We start from the raw sequence: 23,949 nt of genomic DNA on the forward strand, positions 1-23,949 counted from the left end.
GATAAAGGGCCATGATATATCTAACTTATCTAATTTACATGTACCTGATGTGGGGGCGGGTGAGGAATGGTGAGGGGAAGGGGGAGAGAGGGGAAACACAAAGCAAAAGGAATAAAATGTTAACAGGAAGTGAATATGGGTAAAAAGGTGTAGGATGCTCCTTGTGCTATTGTTGTTTATTTAGAAATAGGGTCTTCTTGCTCTGTCACCCAGGCTGGAGTGCAGTGAGGTGATCATGGCTCACTGCAGGCTTACACTCCTGGGCTCCCTCCCTCCTCAGCCTCTTGAGTAGCTGGACTATAGGTGTGTGCCACCAGGCCTGGCAAATTTTTTATTTCATTTTTTATAGAGCTATGGGTCTCACTATATTGTCCAGGCTGACCACAAACTCCTGGCCTCAAACCATCCTCTTGCCTCAGCCTACCAAGGCACTGGGATTACAGGTGTGAGCCATCATGCCTGGCCCTTGTACTACTTTTTTACTTGCAATTTTTCTGTAAGATTAAAATTATTTTCAAATAAAAAGTTAAAACAAAAATTATGATGTGCTGCTTTGGCATTTAATGAGACTTTGGTTTTGGTTTGGGCTATGTTTCATAAATTCCTGGACCTCCAATATATGCAACTACTGCTGGAGAGACCTTTTGATCTAGAAGAAAGGGAGGGTTTGAGTTAAATTTTGCAAAGAAGCTCTGTCTAGTCCATCATATGCAGAAATGCCCTCATCACCTATCTGGGAGTAACCTGCTCTCTCTGGGCCTAATCAGTGCAAAAGCTAGTCCTATGGCAGGTCTTAGAAGCTTAAGAGATGGTTTGACTTAGTTTTAAATATAGGCACTCCCCTTTTTTTTAGTACCCAAGACTTTTGTTTAATGAAAGTACTTCTTTATTTTTAATGTTTTCTTTTGATGTGCATTTAAAACAAATTCAGACATCAAGCGTGTGAGCTTTTTAATAGCAAAAACTTACGAAGGTTCACAACCCCTCTTAAAAAGAAACTCTTCCATTTTTAATTATGGCAAAATGCTGTGAAACAATTTTAGGTCACAGACATTCACATACACAATTCTAATCATGAAAGCAGTGGGTGGTTTCCCTGCTTGCCTGGTGACGCTAAAAAAGACCCTTATGAGTCCCATCAATCAAGGAGTAAAATCATTTTGGCTCTCATTATAGTTATATGAAGAAAATATTTTCATGTTTTAATTTAGAGACATGGCTCCAAATAGCACAAGACTCAGTTAATATCCTGAAACAAGATTCTCCAACCTTGCAGATTTGTACTGGGAATGTCTTACAGCTGACTTTCTAAATAGAAAGCTACATTATTAATGACACCCCATAAGATCTCAGCTGAGCAGGAATGAGGCTGGTGCTAAAATTAAAATAAAATATTAATAAAATTGACTTCAGCACAGTCAATAATCAGTTATCAAAACCTACTGCACTGAGGTGCAGGAGGCCTATTTAATTTTTAGTTTTACTCAGTGCACACATCCATGATCACCAGGGGCCACTTGAACTGCTTTACAGGACCGAGGTAACAAGACTTAACCATTACTAACAGGCTTTTTGCAGCTGCCAAAGAACTCTGGATCAGAGATCGGGTCCATGAGGTATGATCGAATGATATTAGCCCGTAAACCTTTTGGTGCTTCATTGGTCATTTTCACTCCATTCTGCAGTACTGACACAGGGAAATTTGGAGATGGGTAACTTGTCAGCCACATTCGGAAATCTGGATGTGTTGACTCTGGGCTTAACTCCTGTAAGAAAATAAATCAGATACAAAAGGGTAAATGAAACCCAAAGAAAATCTCAAGAGCATACATATGAAGGATGAGTTGGAAGGGGGAGGAAGTATTTTTACAAAGTAGAAATGTAACTGCTACAATTTTTGGCAAAAGCTTTAAAAATCTGATTCTGCTCCTAAAACAATAATGCATAGTTGAGAAGGCCCAGCGTGTTATCATTCTCCTTGGTAACATTAATTCATGTGACTATAAAGTTTACAAAAGTGCTATATAATTCAGAGTTGGTCCAAATAACTAAGACGTTCCTAAAACTCTTGTATGTGCACTGATGTTGCTGAAATATTTACAGAAATAATTCTCTGTCCCAGGGCTAGATTAAGACTAATCCATTTTTCTTGCTGTAGCCAGGTTGTTAGAATACACAACGCACTCAGATAAGTCAATATTAAACCAAGCAGAGATTAGATGAGAGAGAGTATTTTAAAGGTGAGAAAAACTGGGATAGTCTGAAACATGAAAACTTAGTACTAATCGCTCTATTTATTCAAGGGGATGGTCACACCTGGACTGCCAAGGGTAACAAAACACTCAATTAGCACCATTGCAAGGCCGTATAGGGCCTAGGAAGAATTATCATGGACCTTTCCCTCCCTTCCTGTCCAGTCCCACTTCCTACTGCTATCTCCCCGACTTGTCCATGTTAGTATTATCCATGTTTCTTGAAATGGCAAATCTTTATTGGTAAAAAAAAAAAAAAAACCCTGAGCATTCTTACGGTGAAGGGGTGGATAAGGAAGGAGGCATAGATGTCTATGTTTTTTAATAATAATATGGTGGGTGAAAGCCCCATTCTTTTTCTCCTACCAGCTGCCCCATGGTCTAGTGACTTCAGTAACATGATTAATGGGAATCTGAGCCAATCCATCAGGGACAGATTTCTATCTTACAGGACTCTGTGATAGGTATATATAATACAATTCAACAGGTCATGAGAACAGTCTGGAGACAGATGAATCATAAGCAGACAGGCACAAATATAAAACCTCTGATAGGCCAGGCATGATGGCTCACACCTGTAATCCCAACTCTTTGGGAGGCCAAGACAGGCAGATCACCTGAGCTCAAGAGTTCCAGACCAGCCTGGACAACCTGGTGAAAACCCTGTCTCTACTAAAAATACAAAAATTTAGCTGGCCATGGTGGCGGGGCGGGGGTGGGGGGCGCGCCTGTAATCCTAGCTACTCAGGAGGCGGAGGCACCAGAATCGCTTGAACCTGGGAGGCGGAGGTTGCAGAGAGCCAACAGCATGCCACAGAACTCCAGCCTGGGTGAGAGATTGAGACTTCATCTCAAAACAACAACAATAGCAACAACAAAACACCTCTGATATAAGGCGTGAAGCATGAGGAGATGTTGTAAGGCAAATGGTAAAAAGAATAGTTTTTCAGGCAGAAATTACATCAACTATGATGACCTATATTCTTGAGAAAGTGTGCTACACCAATAAAAGTGAAAGAAGTTCAAAAGGCTGGAGCATAGAAGTCATGATGAAAGTGGCCTGAGAAGAAACTTGAGAAGTAGGCAAAGGTCAGGTTCTGAAGGGTGCAATAAGTCATGTTGGGGGTTTCAACTTTGTTGTTCATGCCTTGGGAGGCCATCGAAAAGTGTCAGGCAGTGAAGCAATATCCATTCACTAATTCAATAAATATCTACTGATTGTATCCTATGGGCCTCACTGTTCAAGGTGCTGGAGGGAAAGCAGAGGATACAACATATAAAGACAAAATCACTGTCTTCATGATGCTTACATTCTAGTGGGAGACATGGCCAGAACAAACTGGCGCTAAGTGACATAAAGAAAAAACAAAGCCAGATGGGTAGATGGTGCAACTTCTATCATCACCATGGTTATTTAGGAGGGAATTAGGAGTGAGCTAGAGTCACAGGTAATTCCAGAGGATTCATTTTCTCTGTGTTTGTTGAGATCAAGTGCCAGGCTTTCTGTTTACTCAGTTGAGCTACGTGGAGTTTTTTTCCTGGAATTTCTGCCAACCAGAACAGGGAAGTCCCATGACCCACTGCAAGGTGGGTGGGAACAGTGCCCTTTTGGTTTCAGATTGATCTACTGTGGCAGGGTAACTGGCCAACTGGGAGAGAAGTAAAGAAAAGTGACATTCTGAAGCCTTTGAGTTTAGAGTGCCACATGAATTTCACCTTGAACAGTCCTCCTTGGTTACTTCAGGCCATTGTTACAAAGAGTAAGTTGATATGTGTCTACCCTGTGATTTACTCTCCTCCTCGAGCCTGCTCCTCGGGATTGAGGATATTTCCATCTCACTGGATGAGCCCTTGTCGCTGTTAAGAGGGATTTGCCAAGGCCTGGCTATGTTCTCACCTCTGTTCCTCCAGATCTGGTTTTCAATGTGAGCCTATCTCTCCTGTAATCCAGTCAAAGCACTAACCTGCAACTCTCCAAATTAGAGAGGAATGGAGCTACCTGAATGTTATGTATATTACTAACTAGATTCAGGGAATACAATCTAATAAGTATAAACTTGCATTTTTACCTCACAGACTTTCTCAAGGGTTGGCATCCAAGACGTCGCAAGGTGACAATTCTGAAGAACAACCCAGGTTCCTTCCTTGACAGCTTTTTCTAACATCTTCATAGCAATGGGCCCTTGGCCTTGACCAAGAGATAAAGAGCTAAGTTTTGATCCCCCATACCCCTGTGTACAAGAATAGTAAAGATGTTATTTAAAAATCACATTTTAAGAAACATCAATATTGTTATTTAAAAAAATGTTAACATTAACTATATTACAATTTAATTGGGTCACCTGTCTCAAAAAGTCAAACACATGCATCCCTAAAAACCTCTCTTTGATAAAGAATCTTATAAACACTTAGGTAAAAAAGCAAGTCAGTTCATGTAGGAAACAGTCATGGCAATAAATGGAAAATTCTGTAGTCTGTGGTTGTTGATAGAAGGGATAGAAAGAATAAATTGAATAGACTGTTAACATAAGGAGGAGGTGAAAGGCACTGGCAGTCTTACAGCAACTCCTAAAATCCAAAGCTGAAAAGAAAACTAAAAAGAGACAGATGAACTTGTCCTGTTTCCTCCAGATCTTTGAATAATTTTAGTTATTTTGGCTACTGTATAAAAGAGAATTTTAAAAATTGTCACTGATTCCCATGTCAGTTTCTTTAGAGAATTCTGTGGGAATGTTTTCCTGTATTCAGTTCTACTGTATTCCAATCTGTCCATGGCTTCTGGGTCTCCTTTCTGGGGTAGTTATCACCAGACTGCCCCTTCAGAAGAGGCCTGGATATGGAAGAGTGGGGTCTCAGTCCCTCCCGAATGCCCATAGCTTATTGTCACTAGCTAGCTGGTAGAGGCAGCAGAAAACAAAGTAGAGCTGGATCCTGCTATTTCTGGAAGAAGTGGAGACAGCAAGTGAAGAGAATGCACGGAGTAGGACCCACATAGGAGCCAGAGAATAATCTTATATATAATGTGAGGAGAGATACAAAGAGCAACTCGGAGGTGCTCAAAGGGTCGTCAAGCTTGTGTTGATTAGAAGAGGTGAGTCCTACATAAAAGTGAACACCTCCACCACTCCCACTCTACTCCTACCCACCATTGCTCTTCCTGGACTTTCAATAGCCACCCCCCCCTTACTAGTGGCCTCCTTCCATTCTGCACCACCCAAATAAATTCTTCAGGCTCCAACTAGGATGCACTTTATAAATTATAGGTCAGATCATGTCAGTCTGTTGCTTAAAACCCTACTCCTCCATCTTCCCATCTTACTCAATGTCCTTAATGTGGCCTACAGAGACCCTACATGATCTGGTCCTTCACACATCTCAGAGCTCATCTCCTCCAATCACCACAGCCACGTTCCAATGCTTCTTCAACAAATAGAAAGTACTATGCTAAGCCATCTATTCTTCTGTATATAAGAATTACACTCATGCAAAAATATGTAATTCAAAAATCTGGAGGAAATAGGACAAGTTCACCTATTTATAGTTTTCTTTTCAGCTTTAGATTTTAGGAGTTGCTACAAGGCAGCTAGTCCTTTTTATTTCCTCCTTATGTTAAAAGTCTTCTTAAATTTTTTTCTATGCCTTATGTCAATTTTTTTGGCCTAGTAAATTTTTTTTAACCTCTCAGCTACGTGGCCTTTGAGGAGATACTTAACCTCTCCATGCTTTAGTGCTCCTATCTGTATAATAAAGATACCATCATCTACCTTATGGGGTTGTAGAACATACATGTAACAAGGTCTAGCAAAGTCAACAGTATACATTAAGCACTCAATACAAGTGGTGGTGGTGGTTTTAGAAATATCAGTAGCATTACCACACTGTGTTATTTTAATTGTACCAAATTGGAAAAAATTCAACTCAGGAAATGCCCAATCATCTGTTTATCATTTTCTTGTTCTAGACCGTATGATGTAAGAACATTTGTACTGAATTCATTTGAATTAATTTTTAAAGACAGACAAGGCATGTAAATAGTAGAGCATATTTTAATCTAATACAGTGACCACAATGTACAATTGTTTTGGAAAGTCAAAGAAGGTCCCCCTTTAGAGTGGCAGAGGGGTGGGATCAGAAAAGGTGCACCCCTGTGGTCACTGTCCAGGCTTGAACTTATGAAATCAACTCAAGCTCATACACTGGTGCAAATAATGCCAAAGAGTTTCCTGTCCCCCCACCCCAAATAAAAGTAAATGCCCCTTAAAACCCAATTCTGGTTTTAATTAGATTTTAATTTGGATAAGGAGTTCTTTTTTAGTGTCAGTGCTGCCATTTTAGTATCATTTTCTTGGGATTCTGTCAACCTCTGATAACTTTCAAAGGTTAAGTGACAAATTTCTACCTTTCCCTCATCCTTAAAATTTCAATTATAAGTATTGCTTTTTAAAAATAATATTCGATAACTTCATCTATTGTAAGGTACCTGGTCATCGGCAAATTTTAGAAGGGCAGCCATGGGATCTGCTCCAGGAGAGAGCACGAAAATCAGTGGTGCACAGCAGTTACTGTCTCCAAATGCCTTGGCTAAATCAAAGGGGGGTGGTTCAATGAATGCACGCCCCAATCTGTTGATTATAAATTCTTGCAACATTGGAATAACCTAGAAAGAGACAAGGATATAGTTGGAAGAATATTTGAAATCTGCCTAAAACCATTAAAAATTTAGATTCAAAAGTGTTTTAAAACAAAGTACCCTAGCTCTATTAGTTTAGGTATTAATTAATGGTGGGGAGTCCAAGGCATCAATGTTTATATAAAAGCCTTTTAGATAGGAAAATCATAAAATATTTAGATAATAAAAGGTTAGTGGTAATTGATACAAACATTCAAAGACTTTTTTGGTCCCCTTGAAATAAATGTTCAAGACATAGTGGCTGAAGAAGAAACCTGAACTCTTAAGTTATAAAACACTATGTTTCAAAAATTCACAACTCAAAAGTAGAAATTGTAGTGTAAGTTGTGCAAAATTTCCCCACATCATCAAGAAAGAATTGATGCCAGTGTGGAAAAGAAGGAGCAGGAAAGGAAGAGCTCTGTTCAAGAGAAACAAACCATACACCCAAGAAACCAAACAAAACTATGTTGTGTAGAATTTCTGATCGCATGTCTGAGAATTTTCTGGGAGCCTGTTTGAGAAACAGCAGAACTCTGCAGCTTGGTGTCTCTGCTAATTGGTCCTTTTCAGGCCTCGATGCGAGGGTGGAATTGCATTAATCAGTATGACTGATGTACAGCCTCGGGTACATCATTCCTGCTTTCTGACGAAGGGTCTACACCAAGACGTTTATGATGGATCTATTCTCATGACCCTCACACCTCCCATTAGGCCTCGCCTCCCAACACCGCCACATTTGGGATTAGATTTCAAGGTGAGTTTTGGTGGGGACAAACTCAAAGCACACCGATAATTAAACAAATTGTGTTCATCATGTTGTCCATATATGTATATTTGTAGCTGCTATTTATTTTCAAACTGAATATAAATTCCTATCATGGCAAGTGAATGTGTGATAAAAAAGATATATATTTATTACTCTAAAGTAGGTACTTTAAAGAAGTTATTTGGTATTTCAATACTCTAACATGATATTGTTAATTCATCTTGGTTGTCTTCTACGCAAAAAAGAAAATTCAATATATAGCAAAGCAAAGAAGGCCTAAAGATGCTTTTCCCTGAACAGGGGATTAAATGCTGTATTAGTAAAATGTAAGGGATCTTTTTCTACTTCACTTTTCAAGGGTGCGTCTGCAATGCTTCTGATAAAGTCAAGCAGGAGACATTGTCACCTGGCTCCCATGTTCATGCCTCACTCACATCAAACAAATATTTTGACACCTTCATTAAGTTTGGCAGAAATTGAAACAATGTTGTTAACTACTCAGCATAAAACTATTCTATTTTCCTGGAAAAAAATCAACTGATACCTACTTTTACTCATTAAAAAAGTCTCAAAATGAAAGGGAAAAGTAAACCTAGGAACAAAACACAGGAGAAAGTAATGTGGGAGAGAAGAATCCACTCATGTTTCAATTTTCTCCTTTCCTTTTTTCAAATCTGTTCTGTACTCCCTTTACTACTATGTTTATCTTTTCCCATATCCAGTACTTCCGTGCTGACAAAACAAATGGAATGAAGTGAAGAATTAGTTGATACGAAGTTAAGACATGCTTTGGGTGTCTGCTTCCCTTCTGACCTTCTGCCATGCTGTGACATTGCACAAAAGCCCTGACCAGAAGCCTAGCAGATGCTGATGCCATGCTTCTTGCACCTTCCAGCCTGGAGAACCATGAGTTTCTAATCTCTCTTCTTTATAAGTCACTAAGCCTTAGGTTGTCTGTTATAGCAACACAAAACAGACTGAAACAGTTATCTAATTTCAATTTCTCATCTATTAACTACCAAAAGTACCTTTTTTCCTGCTCTGAAGTATGTGTGTATATGTATACACACACACACACACACACGCACGCACAAAATTGTCATAAATATTTGTTCATTTTTTAATAACAAATTCTTGCAAATGAATGGATTGCCCCTTCACAGAATATTGTGAACACTACCTTACAGTTTAAAATTAAACTCCTAGTAGATAAGGGGCTATGAAAGCATACCAATTTCAGAAGGCAACAGTGGTATCTCAAGAGAAGGAGTAATAGAAAGATTTTTTGAAGGCCCCAGCATCACCTCGACTGAATAGCTGCTTAGCTACAAGAATGAAATTGTGTGTATGTACAACACACTGCACTATGTTGACAGTTCCATCAGCCTGCAACTTTTCTCAACTTGAAGCAAACTGCAGGAGCAATGTGCAGGTGCCAAGTATCTCAAAACGATGGTCTACTCTGGAAAACATCGCAAATATTTCCAAACATCGATTTTATAGTCTATGGAACATTTACTTACACAAGATCTGTAAGTAAAAATCACTGACATCTCATAATGCCTTCTAAAAAGTGTCAGTCCTAGTGCATGCGTGACTGAGATACTGAGGGTGTTAGGGTGGGGAGCTGAGAGCCAATGAAGGAATATCTGTGTTAGAGATTAGATTTTTTTAAATCCCTCCAATATTTCTCTAGATTCATTCAAACATGGAAAATGTATAGGTGAGCAACAACACATCTATAAATGCCTGACAGCATGGACTTACCTAAGAGGATGACTTATATACTGTTCGTGCAAAACTTATATACTGTTGAATGAATAAATTGATTTTATGTTTCAGGTTTTTTTTTTTCTTCTTTAAAATCTGTATAAATTTCAGCCAGGCATGGTGGCTCACACCTGTGATCTCAGTACTTTGGGAGGCTGAGGCGGATGGATCACCTGAGGGCAGAAGTTTGAGACCAGCCTGGCCAACGTGGTGAAAGCCCGTCTCTACTAAAAATACGGGTTTGGTGGCGCGTGCCTGTAATCCCAGCTACGCAGGAAGCTGAGACACAAGAATCACTTGAACCCAGGTGATGATGGTTGCAGTGAGTCGAGACTGTACCACTGCACTCCAGCCTGGGCAACAAGAATGAAACTCCATCTCAAAAAAATTTTTTTTAAATTAGCTGGGCATGATGGTGCATGTCGGTAATCTCAGCTACTCAGGAGGCCAAGACATGAGAATCACTGGAGCCCAGGAGGTGGAAGTTGCAGAGAGAGGAGATGGCGCCACTGCATTCCAGCCTGAGTGACAGAGAGACTCTGTCTCAAAACAAAAAAAAACAAAAAGAAAAACAAAAAAACAAAAACTTTGTATAAATGTATAGGGTGCAAGTGTAATTTTTTACATGCACAGATTGTGTTGTGGTAAGGTCAGGGCTTTTAGGGTATCCGTTACCCAGATAATGTATCTTGTACCCCTTAAGTAATCTCTGGTCATCCACCCCGCCACGCCCTTCACCCTTCTGAGTCTCCTCTTTTATCATTCTACACTCTATATCCAGATATACACATTATTTAGCTCTTACTTATAAGTGAGAACATTCAGTATTTGTCTTTTTGTGTCTGACTTATTTCACATATGGTAAATGTTTCAGATAATTTGAATGGTCACAGATGTCAAACTTACTGCAGGAAAATGAAAAATATCCTAATTGTCTGTCCCAGGCCTTGGCCTTGCCCTTTTCTTTATTATTATTTTCCTATAGCTGGTCTTTTCTTGATAGATTTTTAAAAAATTAATGAAAAAACCCCACTTTCTCCGTAATCTCTTTCCTCTCAAGGCTAACTTCATGAAATTATAGTTTTGCAAGCAAAATGAAAAGAACACGAGTTTTAAGTGCATGGTTTTACTTGAAGCAAGTCTGAATCATAAATGGCCTCACTTCTGTGAGGGGTTCAAACTGGTCTCAGTCACTTTGCACAGGCAAATGTGTCTGGCAGAGTGTGATTCTTCTTTCTGTCTGCCAGCACTGGAGGATCAAGTTATGGGTGCTCACCTGAGAGTGATCAGAGACAGACTGCAGTGTTTCACTCTTAATGTTGAAGCTGAACAAAACGTACTTGCTCCCAAGACTGAAGTGTAACTCCCGAGGTAAATGAACCTGTGTTAGCTATTCAGTTTGCAAGGCAACAGAATTGGGTTTGCCTCTTCAATCTGATTATGCCAGCCGTTAGGTTTGTAAAATGAAATCTGTCAGTAACAAAACTTACAGACTAATTTAGGCAACCATTCTCCCAAAGGCAGGAAAGAAGTTTGTGGTCTTCTATGTATGTTTTGCTATTTATTGCAAGTTCCTACGGGATTTATCTGAGGCCAGAGAAACATATTAACTTATATTTGACAAGTTTCTTATTGAAAGCTGATTAATTTGCTGTTCGTTTACCGTTTAGAAGGATAGAACTGTGGCCAGAAGCTTTTTATTTTGTAAATGGACTCAAAACATTCCACACCTCAGTATTTATCCATTTGATATGTTTCTTTTGTCAATAAAACACTATAAACTAGTAAATTCTAAAGGAAAGTGCAAGCCCATCTCATTTTTTTCTACTGGTGATTTAGTGAGAATCTTTTACATTTTTTCAAACTGGAGCATTAAAGGGCCTGCCATTTGTGGCTTCTTACCACTGAGTGAGGCTGGTTTTGAGGGGAGAGGGGGGAAAGGAGATCCCCCCAAATTGTGCTCACGGAGCGTACTGTAAACTAGAGATCAGTTAATTGCTGATTTTCCTGGATGTCTGTGGCTATACAGATTATCTCTTAGAAATGACAAACAGATAAACTCTTAAAGAGTACTAGCTCAGATATTAGCCCCATACAGCACTGTTCCTCTCCCTGATATTCTACTACCATTCTTCTTTGGAAAACCATTCTTTTAAAAGCATAATAGCCATGTATCATTTTATCATATATAGATTCCAAAATCATAATTTCACCATTAGAAATTGGAGTACATGGTAACAGTAAAATTAAAGGGTTTGAAGTTGCTGGATAACATATCAGCATACTAACAATTATTTTTTTGTTAAGGACATGAGTGTGGAGGTGTCGCTAATGGTACCTAGTTAACTGTATCACTTAAGATAGACTGAGTTTAGCATATTGGCAAACAATTTCCAAACTGCAGTGGCTTAACACATGAAAACTTACTTCTTGTTCCTGCAAAGTCACCTGAATCTTAAGGCAACTGTCTCCATGCATTGGCTCAGCAGTCAAGCCTGCTTATAGCACTTAAATAGCAGCAATATGTGATTCCACTATTTTGATGGCAGGGAAAGCACCTCAGAGAATCTGACCCTGGCAGTTAAATACTTCTGCTCTAACACTTCTGCTCACATTTTATTGGTCAAAGTAAGAGATATGGCCACAATCCTCCCACTTCAAGTGTGCACAGGGGAGAAGAACCAGAAAAATTGGTGAGTAGTATTGTCTACATACTTATCTATCTCTCCAAGTAAAATTGGGAAACTAGACGAGATTTTAAAATATTTATGAAGATGTTACAAGACAGAGGGCTAAAGTATTAGGCAAAGTAGCTGAGAGAAGGATAAAACCATAAATATAACCCCCACTGATTTAAAAACAAACAAAAAACATACAAACCAACCTGTTCCCCCACCAAAAAAAACCCTCAGCTTGACTATGTAACTTCCCACCTCCCTCGATTATCCTTTAAAAAGAGAGTGAACATAGAAGGATATGCTTGATCTTATTAATAGCTCCATGTATTTTCAGATTAAAGTGTCAAATTTTTAAAAACATAGAATTGGGGGAAAATATTTGCAGACGAAACTGCTGCAATTAGAAAGTGGCTCATTAATCACTTTTAATTATACTTAACATAAAACATGAATCTTTTTTTAATATTGAGGGGGGAAGGTCAGTGGTACATCCAGAACCATTATAGTATAACAGTCTTTATCTAGCTTAGGAAACAAAGAGGAAAACCGAAAATTTTAATAAAACGTTTTAGAGGAGGAAGCCACATTAAACAAGAATGTGAAGCATCTCATATTCTACCATATTTAATATGTGAAGTGAAAACTTGTGAGGTTTAACACTAGAATTTTCATGGAGATTGAATTTTTTAAAAGGGCTACCAAGGGGTAGGATGTTTCACCAGGGTCATAAAGAATGCTAAGCCACTGTAGTTACTTCCAGCATCCGAGAGCAGGGTAGCAGAGTGACTTTCGTGGACCCAAGGTACTTCATAGGCCCTTCTCCATTAAAAAAACAAAATTAAAAATCATATTTTACCATTCTTGGTATAAAGACAAATATAATACACACTGGATTATATTCTTCTAATTTTAAAAGAAACTACAACATTTTCATAGACCCCCTAGAAGTATTCTGGTTCCCAAGCACTGTGTCTCCTCTGCCTGATGGATACTTGGGCCTTGGCTAAGAACAGACTGCCACATCATGAAAGAATTACATGTGTTCAGTGAACAGAGTGGGGCTCACAGAGGAAAAAAAGCCCCTACCTCATATTATCCCTGATGTGTATTTTTAAAAAATTTATACATTGCTTTGACAATCTAAGTTCTGCTTTATATTTTTCTTTTGGTTAGGATGGAGACATTGTCTCCTATTCCTTAACAGCTGAAAGTGAATATAATAAGTTTTGAAATATTTATGTCAAACTTTTATTTTAGTGGTAATAATGGACAACTAGGATATTTTCTCAATTTTTTCCAACATAGCTAATGTCTATTTTTTTTAGAGTACATTGATATCTTTGTGGATATTAGTCAATATTCATAGGTGAATCCTTTTTATCTAATACAAATGAGGATGTCAATGAATACTGACATTTGCTAATATAACAGGTCTGCTGATTCACTGGTTATAAAAGTTATTATTTCAAGAAGTTAAAAGTAACAATATTGATATTTTCCTTTGTTGTCAATAATGACAAATGTCTTAAATTCAAATTCCAACAAAAAACTGTATATAAGGATAGCATTTGAGAAGTCCAGAGATTCTAGTCTATCAGCTTGATGTTAACCTCACTGACTAATTTCACTAAAGTATTAACAGTAAAAATAAGACTACAAATATGCAAAGGGAGTAGATTGTGAGTACTGAGAACCAAAAATTAAAAACAAATAATCACAAAATGAATAAAATTATACAATATAATCCAATTAGTTACTAATTTAGGATGGTTTTAGAAAAATATACAAACTTTTTGAAAAAATGTCTGCATTAGAAAGAAGTGGGATTATTTCCTGCAGGCTCCTCTACCTCCCCCATGATGATTATATAAGTAAATGTACACTTGGATGGACTGAGCAGGTATAAGGCTTTGGAATCATTGAGCTGTTTTCAAAGCCCACATTTACCTTGTCTGGCCTCAAGCAACGAATAATAAGCATCCTTTGAAACTCATCTGCTTTATCTTCCCATTCTTCAGGGAAAACCTCATGGTGTGGTTCCTAAAATTACAGTGTAAATAATTCAATGTTATTTTGGGGATTATAAAGAGAACACTATTTTCACTTATAAACCAACTTTTAGAAAAAATATATAAATGAAATCAAGAATGCTTGTCTAAATTTTACTATTTAGTGTAAAGTTGGGACAAGGTTATAAAATAAATAATGAGAAGAAAAGTCAATATACTTTAAAAGGAATCAAAGCAAGGACATGAACTAAGCAGGTTAATGTTGACATGAACACTAATACACAAAAAGATCCCTTATCATGAAAAAAGTAAATGTGCCTATGCTAGTATTTTCCCTTTATTTCTCCAAACACTGGCATTTTTTTTTTTTTTAAGATGGAGTCTTGCTCTATCACCGAGGCTGGAGTACAGTGACGTGATCTTGGCTCACTGCAACCTCAGCCTCCTGGGTTCAACCAATTCTGCCTCAGCCTCCCAAGTAACTGGGATTACAGTGGTGCACCACTACGCCCAGGTAATTTTTTGTATTTTTAGTAGAAATGGGGTTTCACCATATTGGCCAGGCTGGTCTTGAACTCCTGACCTCAAGTGATCCATCAGTCTCGGCCTTCCAAAGTGCTGGGATTACAGGCATGAGCCACTGCTCCCAGCTGGAACAAAGACATTTTTAAAAACCTACCCACTTCTCTCATCATGTATTTATAAAAATAAATAAATATTTCAAAACAAGTAAAAAGGGTATTGTACTGAGATTTATTGTATTATTTGTTTAGTTTTTTAAAAATACTTTTTTTTTTACAAAGAGAGACTTGAGAATGTGTGTAATGAAGAAGCCAATTGAGAGCTATTAAAAAATCACAAGAAGAAAGCCATCAGGATACCAGGAGGGGTAAACCTTGGTGGGGAAAAAAGGAGACATGCGCACCTGTGAAACTTTAGGAAAAGCTATGTGGTATCTCCAATTAGAAATCTTCATGCTTCAATACAGTAATAAAATTTTAATTTTAAATTAGTTGAGGTACTCACAATACGTACTTGTCTCTAGAAAACATTTTTATTATGAACAAGGAGACATCCAAAAGAGATCACTTCCAGATATTTGAATTCATGTGAAGACATAATCTCACTATCACATATAATACAACAAGTAGGTGACAAAATAAAATATAGGTTAACCAAACAAAACATACTCTCCGCATATCTAGCTTTCTCTCCTCCAGCCTCTCCCAAGCAGAGCTCTTGCATATTAAACTCATGGAAAGCAGGAAGTCAAGAGGGTTGAAACAAAGGAACAGAAAAAATTAACTGGGAATTGGAAAAATATTAGCCCTTGTGCTAAAGAAAAATTGAGAGAAAGCAACAATTGCTATATATCCCAGATGGGAAATTGTGAATATTATGTCTGTGTCAATTATAATACTCCCCAATTAGTAAAACAAGGTCTCATGAAAATCGTTTTAGAACTACTGTACAAGCTTTTCCTTTTCTCAAATGACACATACAAAAAATTTTATTAGCTTGTATCCCGCATTCAGAAAATCTAAACAACAGCTGTTCCATACATTTTAACTCATCTGCTATTAGGATTGCCAAAATCTACATTGATAATGAATAAAAACCTGGCATGGAAATTCAACAAGAATATTTTCAAGAACCATGCAGCATTCTTGCATCTTAATACCTTTCAAGGAGTTTGAATGAAGTTCAAACAGAACCACTGACTTAGAAGGGGGGATAGCATAAATCAAAGTTTGCATTCTGACATGTGACCAGTTGTTTAAAGCTTATTTAAATCTTGCTTTTATGAAAAGATATTTAACATTCTTTTCTCCATTTAAAAACACTGGAATAAGCAAGAGGGTTAAAACATACCAAACTATCATATACTTTCTTCCATCCATCCTTTAAGTGCATAAACTCTCTACGAATGGTTTTGAAGGCAGGCAAATCATCTAATCGACATATTTCATCCCAGGATTTCTGAGGAAGCCATGTACAAGGGTTGGCATAAGGATTATCCAGTCCAATGCCACCAGTTAGCAGAAATCTCCACTCAGCTTTATTAATCTTTGGAAAACAAAGCAGCATGGAGAGTCAGAAATGAGTTCATCATAAACTAGTAAGCTTACAACCGTTATAAAAGAGTTGAGTGTTGACTTGCAAGTTTCAGATGTGGTCTCTATGAAATTCTATAGCTAGTGATATAGCTCAATATTTATTCATAAGAATTTCTCATGACAGTATACTCATGATAACCAGTTTTCAAAACAGTTCCATTTTAGTTACATTTTGACAGTTTTACTCCAGAATTACTTGTCTAAATGTGAAAATCTGAATACATTCTATTCAAATAACTGTTTTCCAAAATGACTGCCTAGAGTCCTATTGACTCTAGAAATTGTAGAAAGGCAGAAACCCATCAATGTGCCATGTTTTCAACTATTTTTCATAAAGTATAATGAGTTACTGGTATACATCTTTTGCAAGAAATGCAATAAAGCCTTTATTTCTTCAAAATTCAACCATCACCATATGAAATCCATAAATCTTAAACACATAAGTGTATAAAATAGTGACTTCACACAGATTTCAGTAACTTGCACAAGTCTTTAAAAACATTTACACTACTATCTGGTGTAAATGTATCAATATTAAGTAAATTTATATGCATAGTTCTGTGAAAATCTAATATAATCAATTTCTTTTAAAACATACAAAAATTTAATAGTAACATAATGAATTCTGTGCTTAATTTATATCTTACTTCTTCTGTGAAATTTATTCTCCTGATCACATCTTGCCTTAACTATAATAATAAACAGTATTATTGTTTAACTACTTACAATCTTTTTATATATGTTCCCACACAAATAAATTAATGAATCAGTGTTACTAAGGGTTTTTTCTTACAAATGAAAACAGTACTGACCAAACGCTCGTGCAGCAGGAGATTTACAGTTAGACAAAAGGAAAAGAGCAGCTTATCCTTTTCAAAGAGTGACCGGCAGACATTAACATACAGTGAATAAGTAAAGTGATCCTTGAGAATCTGAAGCCTAAGGGTCAACAGAAAATAAAGGAAATAAATAAAAATGTACTTTAAAGATAATGGCCTTAAGAAAAGCCATTGTACACCATTTACATGTATGTTCTTCTGATAAACTTTCTGGTCAATTACCCCCAAAACAATCAAGAATCCTCATTAACTGGGTGCCCCAATTTGAGAGCTACACAATGGACTTCAGTCCAAATGCATTTTACTGTGAACTGAATTTGTTTTTTTTTTAAACTTAATCTTCCTCTTGGGAAAAAGTTAGTGGATGGTATATTAATTTGTTAGATTAAAAAGTTTACAGACTTTTTATCTACAAAGCATTTCTGGGTGTAAAATTTGACCTCTTTATAACAAATAATTTCAAATGTTTTATATTATATATTAAATGAACAATCTAAAATTAGTAGGTTCTTTATTAAATTAAGTTTAGTATTGTGCTACTCATTATAAATTCATAAAAGCTGAAGAAATTACAAAACTTGGCAAACTCCCTTTTTATTTGCTAGAGGCAAAACATGAAAATATGAATAATCACAAGATTTCCTTTTTATTATTTATCTATTTATTTATTTATTTTTGAGACAGGGTCTCTGTCACCCAGGTTGGAGTGAGTACAGTGATGCAATCTTGGCTCACTGTGACCTCTGCCTCCCAGGCTCAAGCCATCCTCCTGCCTCAGCCTCCTGAGTAGCTGGGACTACAGGCATGCACAACCATGCCTGGCTAATTTTGGCAATGTCCTGACTGATATTCTAGGCTGTCAATCATCCTAGCTTTTTTTTTTCCCCACTTTTCCTTACCTGCCTATTTTCTTAACTATTTTATCCCCTGCAGCATTCCCATAAAGAGAATTACAACAAATTAATGTATCTTATTTTTAGTTGGGAACTTCAAAAAAGATTTTTGTAGAGAAAGGCTTGGCAATAGTTGCTAAAATACAGTCGAATTCTTAGAACATTTAAAATAAACATACTATTCTGTCCCCATTATTATGCTAATAGGTTGTCTTTTCATGCATGGCACTGAATTTGTCTCACTTGTAGCAGTACCATACGATTAATACAGGGTGACTCACATTTGGTCTTTTTAGAGTAAAATAAAATTTTCTGTACTTTAAAACAAGTCTCTTCTTGTAGACAGAAAGATTGAAGGGAAAATTATAAAGGTTAATCATATTGTAAGTTCAGGTTCAATCACTAGTAAAAATGGATATATATTTTAATAACCTTTTAAGGTGAAAAAGAAGATTAAAATTATCATTCTCAATGCTGGTGAGTGATATAGTGATATAGGATCATTCATGTTCCTCTGATGGAGTTGTGTGTTTGAATAATCGTCCAGGAAAGAAATTTATATCAGGAATCTGCAAGAAGTGAACACCTTTGTCCTAAATTTGGGATTTTAGCCTAAGAAAATAAGCAATGATGCAGACACTTATATTTACTGCAGCATTACTTACAATACAAAAGCTGGAGACAACTTAGAAGTGCTTTTTGCTTGTTTGACAGGGTCTCACTGTATCATCCAGGCTGGATTGCAGTGGTACGATCATAACTCACTGTAACCTCAAACTCCCAGGCTCAAGTGGTCCTCATGTTTCGGCCTCCCAGGTAGCTGGGACTACAAGTGCATGTCACCACGCCAGGCTAATTTTTGCATTTTTTGTAGAGACAGGGTTTTGCCATGTCACTCAGGCTGGTATCGAACCCTTGAGCTCAAGTAATCTGCCCGCCTCAGCTTCCCAGAGTGCTGGGATTACAGGTGTAAGACACCCCACCCAGCTAAAAGTCTTATAATATGAAAATTATGGTACATTCATACAACGGCATGTATATTGTGCAACTCCTAAAACTTATGTTTCCGAAGAATATTTAATAACATGAGAGAATGGTCTTGATAAAAGTGGGGAAAAAAAACTGTGTGTGTAATTATCAAACTGCCTTTGCAAAATTATGACAGTAAGAGAAACCTGAAATAGCTGACTCCATCTTGCTTCTAGCCTCACAGGCTGGCTGTTTTGGCTCATTCCTGGGCATGGGCCAAGCTAACTTTGGAAGAAATTTAGTCATGATTCCAGAGGTAGTAAGATTTGCAACTTCCCCAATCACTCCTGTAAATAACATCACTACTGTAGAACCTAAGATTGACCTTTTGGGATGTCTTTTCAGGCTTTTGCATTTTTGACTATTGGATGGCCTCACCTAGACCAGCAGCTCCTCTGGCGGCCCACACCTAGAAGCAGACTCAGGGAGGCTGTTTTCCTTGCTGAGTTCCTATGACTGCATTTCCAACCCAACAGCATGCCCTCCTCCCTAACACCCTGCCCACCAAACTATCCTTGAAAAGCCCTAGCCTCCGAATTTTCAAGAGATTAATTTGAGTAATAATTCCATCTTCTGCGTGGTGTGGCCTGCTTCACATCAATTAAACTCTTTACCACAATATCATGGTCTCAGAGGGTTGATTTTCTATGTGCGGCAGGCAGGAAGAACCCACTGGGCTGTTACAATTACATGTATATGCTTATTTGTACAGCAATAGATTGATTCCAGGATATTTAACAAAACTACATCCTAGTTAGATTTTGTTTCTCCATTTATGTTATTTTTGTTTTATTTTGTTTCGTTTGCTATATAAAGTTATTTATTGTTACACAAATTGTAATGCATTAAAATCTTATAAATAACAGACGATCCAAGTTATTATGGCAACTGCATAGTATATACCATACTAGTCATAACATAACATATTCTTGGTACCATATAATAATCACTACCAGAGGACAAACAAGAATGAAATACGTTTATATCCCTAAATAAAAAGAAATGAGAAATAATTTTAGACCAATATTAAGATTCTAAAACAATCAGGTTGGCTAGTGTTAATAGTCACATGTTTTCTTTTTTTTTTTTTTTTTTTTTTTTTTGAGACGGAGTCTCGCTCTGTCGCCCAGGCTGGAGTGCAGTGGCCGGATCTCAGCTCACTGCAAGCTCCGCCTCACGGGTTTACGCCATTCTCCTGCCTCAGCCTCCCGAGTAGCTGGGACTACAGGCGCCCGCCACCTCGCCCAGCTAGTTTTTTGTATTTTTTAGTAGAGACGGGGTTTCACCGTGTTAGCCAGGATAGTCTCGATCTCCTGACCTCGTGATCCGCCCGTCTCGGCCTCCCAAAGTGCTGGGATTACAGGCTTGAGCCACCGAGCCCGGCCAATAGTCACATGTTTTCTATGCTTTTGGTAGAATTATAGTCCAATAACTGCCTGAAGTCTACCAGTTATTTGGTGTCTATCAATGATTGGCAGAAAAACAAATCATTCCTGTGAGAACTCCTCTTTTTCATTTCTGATTTGGGAGCTAGCTTCTTAATTGGAAACTCTTAGTTTACTTTAACAACAACAAAAAAAGATTAAACAGGACTGACCAAAGTTTCTCTCTTGGTACAATGCTTTGGAAAACTATCGGCAGTATTTACTAAAAGGGAATATATGCATGCCCTGTGATCATCAGTTTCATTCCTGGATATATACCCACCAAAGACAGGTAAATATCAGCACCAAAAGCCATGAACAGGAATGTTAAGGAAGCAAACTTTCGTAGTAGCCCCAAGTTAGAAGCTACCCAAATATCCTCAACAGTAGAATGGATACATGATTTGTGTTACAGTGTTAGGACAAGCAAAAATGAAAAATAAGAGACTCAATTCTTTCTGTTGAAAATAAGGAGAGAGATTTTCCTTCTCTCCTTTTTTTCTTAGATAATTTAGAAAACCTAAAATTATAGGTACTTTCTCCTCACGTTGAAATTTGTATACACCCTTTAGAAAACTAGTCAGACCTTTGTCAGTTTTATGACCCAGTGATGTCTTTCTCAAAGACCCAGAAGCCATTTCTTTGAAATGTAAACATCAAGGGAGATAGCCCACTTGTCTCCAATTCGCTGCAGAAGGGTAGGAGCCTAACTTCAGTTAAGCTTATTTCAAATTGCAAAACTACCTCCTGTCACACAGATATGGAACGTTTGGTTATCCTCTGGATAAAGCCAATTTGCTAACACAGATGGTCACTTCAATTGCCAAGTAAAGTTAGGATGAACTAAGTGTGATGTAATGAGTTTTATCTGCTTCGATAATTAAGGGGGTGAGATTCCTCTTTGTCTTTGCAATCTCTTTGTGATTGCCTGTGATTATGTGTTATGTTCCGTTTAATGTTTATTCAACAATAAAACTATTTTTTTTCTCTACTGTCTTTGAGGAGAGAGTTTCTGGGTTGGGAGAAGATGTAGTTTTTAATTATACTTCCCCAACAATAGAAAACTAACTAAGTAAAACACTGTACTAGACAAAACAATGTGCATTAATTTCACAAGCATGATGCTGAGTGCAAGATATCAGACACAAAAAAAGCACACACTGTGTGATTCTATTTATATGAAGTTCTAAAACTGGCAAAAACTAACCTGTGGTGTTGGAAGTCAGGACAGTGGTCACCTTGGGGAAGAGGGTTAGTGATCAGGAGCGGACACTTCTGGGCTGTTGATAATGTTCTGTGTCTTGAGTTAGGTGCTAGTTACACAGGTTTGCTCACTTATGAGAATTCATTGGGCAAATACTTCTGATTTCTGCATGTTTCTTCATGTGTATTGATAACTTCAATGAAAGTTTTAACATCTATTTTCTCTATTTACCTTTTGGTTCCAAAATTATACTTTTAGTGTTACTGCAGACATACATATGATTTTCATTGTTTTGAAATTAAAGAAGTTTAACTAAAAAGAAAAGGCCACATTTTGTTTTCTAAATTTCATCCAAATCACACATCTGGGTAAAAAGGGTTTGCTTTTCCTTACATCTTAAGGAACAAAAGCACAGTAATGAAGAAACAAATTCCATACTTTGGATGAGTTCTAACTTGATATAATAAGAGACAATAAAGGACCCATCATTATTTTTAAAGCATAGAATTGTTTTAATTTTTAAAGCTTATATAAATGTCTTTAAATGGCAGACCAAAGACATTTTCTTCTCTAGACTCCAGAAAATACCTTGATTTTAAGCTAATTAAGAGAGTAACATTCTAGTGGTTATTCTTTTAAGCAAGGTAGAAATTAAGACCAGTAGTGAAAAGCAGAACATTATTTATTGTGTGGCTATAATGTGATTAGCACTGTAGTAACTGCTGGAGATGGGGTCTCACTCCCACTGCCCAGGCTGAAGTGTGGTGGCACAATCACGACTCACTGCAGCCTCAACCTCTTGGGCTCACGTAATCCTCCCACCTCAGCCTCCCCAGTAGCTGGGACTACAGGCCCACACCACCATGCCCAGCTAAATTTTTGTATTTTTTTTGTAGAGATGGGGTTTTGCCATGTTGTCCAGGCTGGTTTCAAACTCCTGGACTCATGCAAGCTGCTCACCTTGGCCTCCCAAAGTGCTGGGATTACAGGTGTGAGCCACCATGCCCAGGCTGGGGATAATTTTATTTTTTTATTCTGGTCTTATGGAACTCAGAATCTAGTATGAAAACCAGACATGCATGTTTAATTAACTTATAATGCAAATAGCTGGGAACTTTTCTAAGAAAGATCACTTAAAATTTTTTTATTTCTGTAATCCTTGCTAAACTTGAAAATTTCAGAACTGGAAGAAATAAACTAAACATTTTCAAATATCATAAAGATGAATAAACTCTATCATTATGCAATGCATTTCTTCCAAATAAATAACCTACTCCCTCCCTTTCTCAATGGTAGATATCTATATATCGATATATATTTTTGGCCAAGCCCAAAGTGTCAGACTCACACCTTTATTAGTCTCGTATTCTAACCTGTAAAATAATAAATCTTACTAACAAAAAATTGCTGAGTCTAAGAACACTCAAAATTTTAGACCTCTACTATGATAAAGGAATTAAATTCAGATTAAAGTGAGATTAACATTTTGGATTTCTAAACATAATTCTTAGCTGTGAGTGATAAACTGAGTTTCCCTTGTGGGTCTAAACAGTCAAGAAACTGAAGTATCTAGATTCATATTTATCAAGAAGGTTATAAAAGGTAAAAGTTGTAATTAATTACTTTCTTTTTTACACATTAAACTCTATTAAAAACATGTTTTAATACCAAACTGAAAATTATCTAACTGATGTGAAAAAATCAAATGAAATTTAATTCTCTTGTAGATTTAAGTCAGGTCTTAATTCCATTACTTATTGTAATAGCCAACAGTAACATAAAGTATTTTATGTAAATAAGAATAATAGAAAAGAAGTTCTATTACCACAAATAATCACAACAAGCTTTGGGATTTTTTTACCCTAGCATTTGACAAATTTTACAGATGTGTATATTAAAATGAGAATTTGCAGGCCGGGCGCGGTGGCTCAAGCCTGTAATCCCAGCACTTTGGGAGGCCGAGATGGGCGGATCACGAGGTCAGGAGATCGAGACCATCCTGGCGAACACGGTGAAACCCCGTCTCTACTAAAAAATACAAAAAAACTAGCCGGGCAAGGTGGCGGGCGCCTGTAATCCCAGCCACTTGGGAGACTGAGGCAGGAGAATGGCGTGAACCCGGGAGGCGGAGCTTGCAGTGAGCTGAGATCGCGCCACTGCACTCCAGCCCGGGCGACAGAGCGAGACTCCGTCTCAAAAAAAAAAAAAAAAAAAGAGAATTTGCAACTTTTAGAATGCCAGTTTGTACAGAATAGGAGTCATATTTTTAAAAAAGTATTAACTACTCTTTCCATAC

At 37.3% G+C, this 23,949-nt stretch overlaps 1 protein-coding gene across 1 annotated transcript in view; it reads right to left on the minus strand.

Annotated features, from left to right (window-relative positions):
• DNAH7 (dynein axonemal heavy chain 7) overlaps positions 1–23,949 on the minus strand; it is a 358,505-nt gene that overhangs the window by 42,125 nt on the left and 292,431 nt on the right. The window contains exons 52-57 of the mRNA XM_023217897.2: positions 17,077–17,203; positions 16,020–16,214; positions 14,086–14,178; positions 6,733–6,909; positions 4,322–4,483; positions 1,566–1,766 (exon numbers count right to left, since the gene is read on the minus strand). Of these exons, the coding sequence (XP_023073665.1) occupies positions 1,566–1,766; positions 4,322–4,483; positions 6,733–6,909; positions 14,086–14,178; positions 16,020–16,214; positions 17,077–17,203 (955 nt within the window). The remainder of the gene's footprint in view (positions 1–1,565; positions 1,767–4,321; positions 4,484–6,732; positions 6,910–14,085; positions 14,179–16,019; positions 16,215–17,076; positions 17,204–23,949) is intronic.

The sequence above is a fragment of the Piliocolobus tephrosceles genome, chromosome 11 (genome assembly GCF_002776525.5).
Source record: "Piliocolobus tephrosceles isolate RC106 chromosome 11, ASM277652v3, whole genome shotgun sequence".
NCBI lineage: Eukaryota > Metazoa > Chordata > Mammalia > Primates > Cercopithecidae > Piliocolobus > Piliocolobus tephrosceles.